We start from the raw sequence: 2,942 nt of genomic DNA, 5'->3' as shown, positions 1-2,942 counted from the left end.
TCTGCATGAAAATCTCGAGGACGAGGTCCGCGAAGCAGAGGCCACAGCAGCGCTCAGGCCGTCTCGCAGATCGTCGATGAACTCACTCCGACGAAGACGTCGCCGCAGACGAAGTGACCGATGAGGATGGAGATTCCATCATGACCGAGGAACTCGAGGTTGAGAACCAGGAAAACGAGCCGCCAGTCTCAGCTATTGCTGACGACACTGAGGGTCCCGTGGACGCTCCCTGCCCCGCCCACGGGCGTGTTTGCCCTTCGGGAGAAAGATACTACGCCCTACGACGATATGGACTCAGACTCGGACGACGAGATTGCGCACAGTGGTGAGGGACAGAGTTCACCTACCCGCGCTGTCCCGGCTACGCCCACTCCTGCTTTGTCGTCCCGTCGCAGCATGGGCCAGTTCTCCAACAAGCTTGGCTTCACTCCTCTCGCGCAGCAGCTCAGCGCTTGGTCCGCTGCCAGTCCCGCGAAGCAGACGCGGCCGTCAGCCCCGAAGGCGACAGTGGAAAGCCCGAACAAGCTAGCGCAGTCTCCCGCGGCTTCTGTCCGCATTGACGACTCTCCCGCCAAGAGCACTTTTTTCGAGGACGAGATGACCATTCGCGCCGAGTTTGACCTCCAACAGCAGGTTGAGGCTGCCATTGAAGATGAGATCATGGCGGAGCTGGATGACCCCGAGTTTGACGACATGATGATCACTCAAGAAGACATGCAGCTTGCCGCTGAAGCAGACGAGATGTCTTTGCTGGAGCCTAGTCAGGTGGAAGAGATGGCGGGCATTCTCGCGCTGGACGACAGCCTGTCCGAGGCCAGTCAGGAGTACGGCGACGAGAATGAGATGCCTGTCGACCCGGCCATGAACGACGGCCTTTCCATCCCTCCGACGACGCCGCTCCGCACCCTCACCCGCGAGTTCCACACGGTCTCCAAGGTGCCGCTGAAGGCGGCTGACGACTCGACGCCGCGCCCCAAGAAGAAGCGTGCTGCCAGCATTTCGCGCCTTCCCGTCAGCAGGCCCACGCAGGGCCTGACAAGGAGCGCGACCGTCATCTCCTACTCTTTCCATGAAAGAACCAACAAGCCCGCTCTGGAGGCGAAACCCGATGTTGAGCAGGAGGAGCCCCTGCAGTCTGCTCCTGTCACACCGACCAAGTCTGACATCTGGTCGACCCTGGGTACCCCGGCGCGGACGCCGCGCCGGGACGTTGACCCCGCACTTCTCAGCGGAGCCGTCGTCTTCGTGGATGTGCACACCAGTGAGGGCGATGACGCTAGCGGCATCTTCGTCGAGCTCCTCGCGCAGATGGGTGCGCGCAGTGTCAAGAACTGGGACTGGAACCCTGATAGCGCCGGCCCTGACAGCTCCAAAATTGGCATCACTCACGTTGTCTACAAGGATGGCGGTCAGCGCACCCTGGAGAAGGTCCGCCAAGCTAAAGGCGTCGTCCAGTGTGTCGGCGTCAGCTGGGTTCTCGAGTACGTTGTTCCCCCGTATAGCAGTGACCCACCGATTCAAGCTAACACTATGTGAAGCTGCGAGCGAGAGAATGAATGGCTCGACGAGGCTCCCTACAACATTGACACATCGTCGTCGTCGTCGTCGTCGTCCCGCGGTGGTGCCCGTCGCCGCAAGAGCATGATGGTCACCAGCCCGACCAAGGGCAGCCGCGACGCCCAGACGGCACCCAACACGCCCATGAACAGGCGCGAAAGCACGGCCTGGGAGCACTCGCCATCGGACCTCGTTGAGGACGACGATCAGGAGTGGCAGACGTTTCTGACGCCCGTGCCGCAGACGCCGGCACCGGACGCGCTGGCCAGGTACGCCGCAGACTTGACCCCCGGCACGCCCACGGCCACTCTCAGCTCATCGGATGACTCGCCCCTGAGCGAGCCGATGGGCATGAAGACGTGTCCCCCCAAGCCCAACGCCTACAGCGAGATGGGCCACGGCATCCTCGACAGGGAGAAGGATGACAATGTTGTGAGGAGGTTGATGGCTGCTCGCAGGAAGAGCTTACAGTTTGCCCCCAAGATTGGCAGCCCTCTGGCCAGGGCCTGGTGAGGGGTCGGAGGTGCTACGAGGGATGGATGCGATTGCCATGATGCAATGAAACTGGGGATCATCGAGGCGTTTTTTTTTTTTGGTTGATACGGGCTGGGAGGGTTTGAGTTTTTGGCGTCATGGGTTTTACGGATACGGAAACTGGGGCCTACGGACAAACAAGGTGGCTCCAACTTGGTGATTGGTCTCTCTACATAATAAGAGATCAAGATCTCGTCAGGAAAAGACATGCTCTCATTCATGGTGTCGTGTACCAGTCGCCTGATTCAAGCCACTGCACGCACGCCTGGCTGCTTAGTCACCGGCCCTCTCCGTTGGTCTCGGATCTGGCCCGCTTGACCTTGGATCTTGGACCAGTGGCGCGGCAACGTACGTACACCTTCCCGACGACCTCATATCAGGCAGGTACAGCCTGACGCGTGCTCACAGGGGGGGCATGCGCGCACCGCTGTCATTCTCCTCGGGTGCTGACATTGACAGTCTTCCAGAGGCTTCGCTCTGCCACTCACCTGACCTACCCACCTACCTGCCTACCTTTCCTTCCCATGGGAGGCCCGGTAGAGGGGAGGACAGTCTCTTCTTGACGAGGGTCGATGGCTGTGTTCTGCAGCAATTCAAGAGTGAAGCAAGCCAAATTTCTGCTCTGACGGGCCCCGCCATTTTCTTTTTCTTTCTTTCTTTTTTTTTTTTGGCTTCATTTGACCAGGACGGGGCCTCTTCGTCGCTGCCAACGAGTACTGAAACCCAACTCTGCCCGCATCTGCGCATCCATATAAACGAGGAAGCGTCACCACCACCCAGCATGCCGGAACATGACGCCCTCGTCCAGGCGTACTCGCATCTGGCCGACTTTCACGGGCCGGCGAGGGAAT

At 59.9% G+C, this 2,942-nt stretch overlaps 1 protein-coding gene across 1 annotated transcript; it reads left to right on the top strand.

The window, feature by feature from the left end:
* Positions 1 to 288: 288 nt before the first annotated feature.
* Positions 289 to 2,070, top strand: VDBG_07176 (conserved hypothetical protein; the record flags this gene model as incomplete). Its single annotated transcript, XM_003002559.1, has 2 exons — positions 289 to 1,481; positions 1,539 to 2,070. The coding sequence occupies 2 exons, from the start codon at positions 289 to 291 to the stop codon at positions 2,068 to 2,070; spliced, it is 1,725 nt and encodes a 574-aa protein (XP_003002605.1).
* Positions 2,071 to 2,942: the final 872 nt, after the last annotated feature.

Source organism: Verticillium alfalfae, genomic scaffold (genome assembly GCF_000150825.1).
Source record: "Verticillium alfalfae VaMs.102 supercont1.9 genomic scaffold, whole genome shotgun sequence".
NCBI lineage: Eukaryota > Fungi > Ascomycota > Sordariomycetes > Glomerellales > Plectosphaerellaceae > Verticillium > Verticillium alfalfae.
Note: the sequence above shows the minus strand (reverse complement) of the source record. Positions and strands in the feature narration are given on the sequence as shown.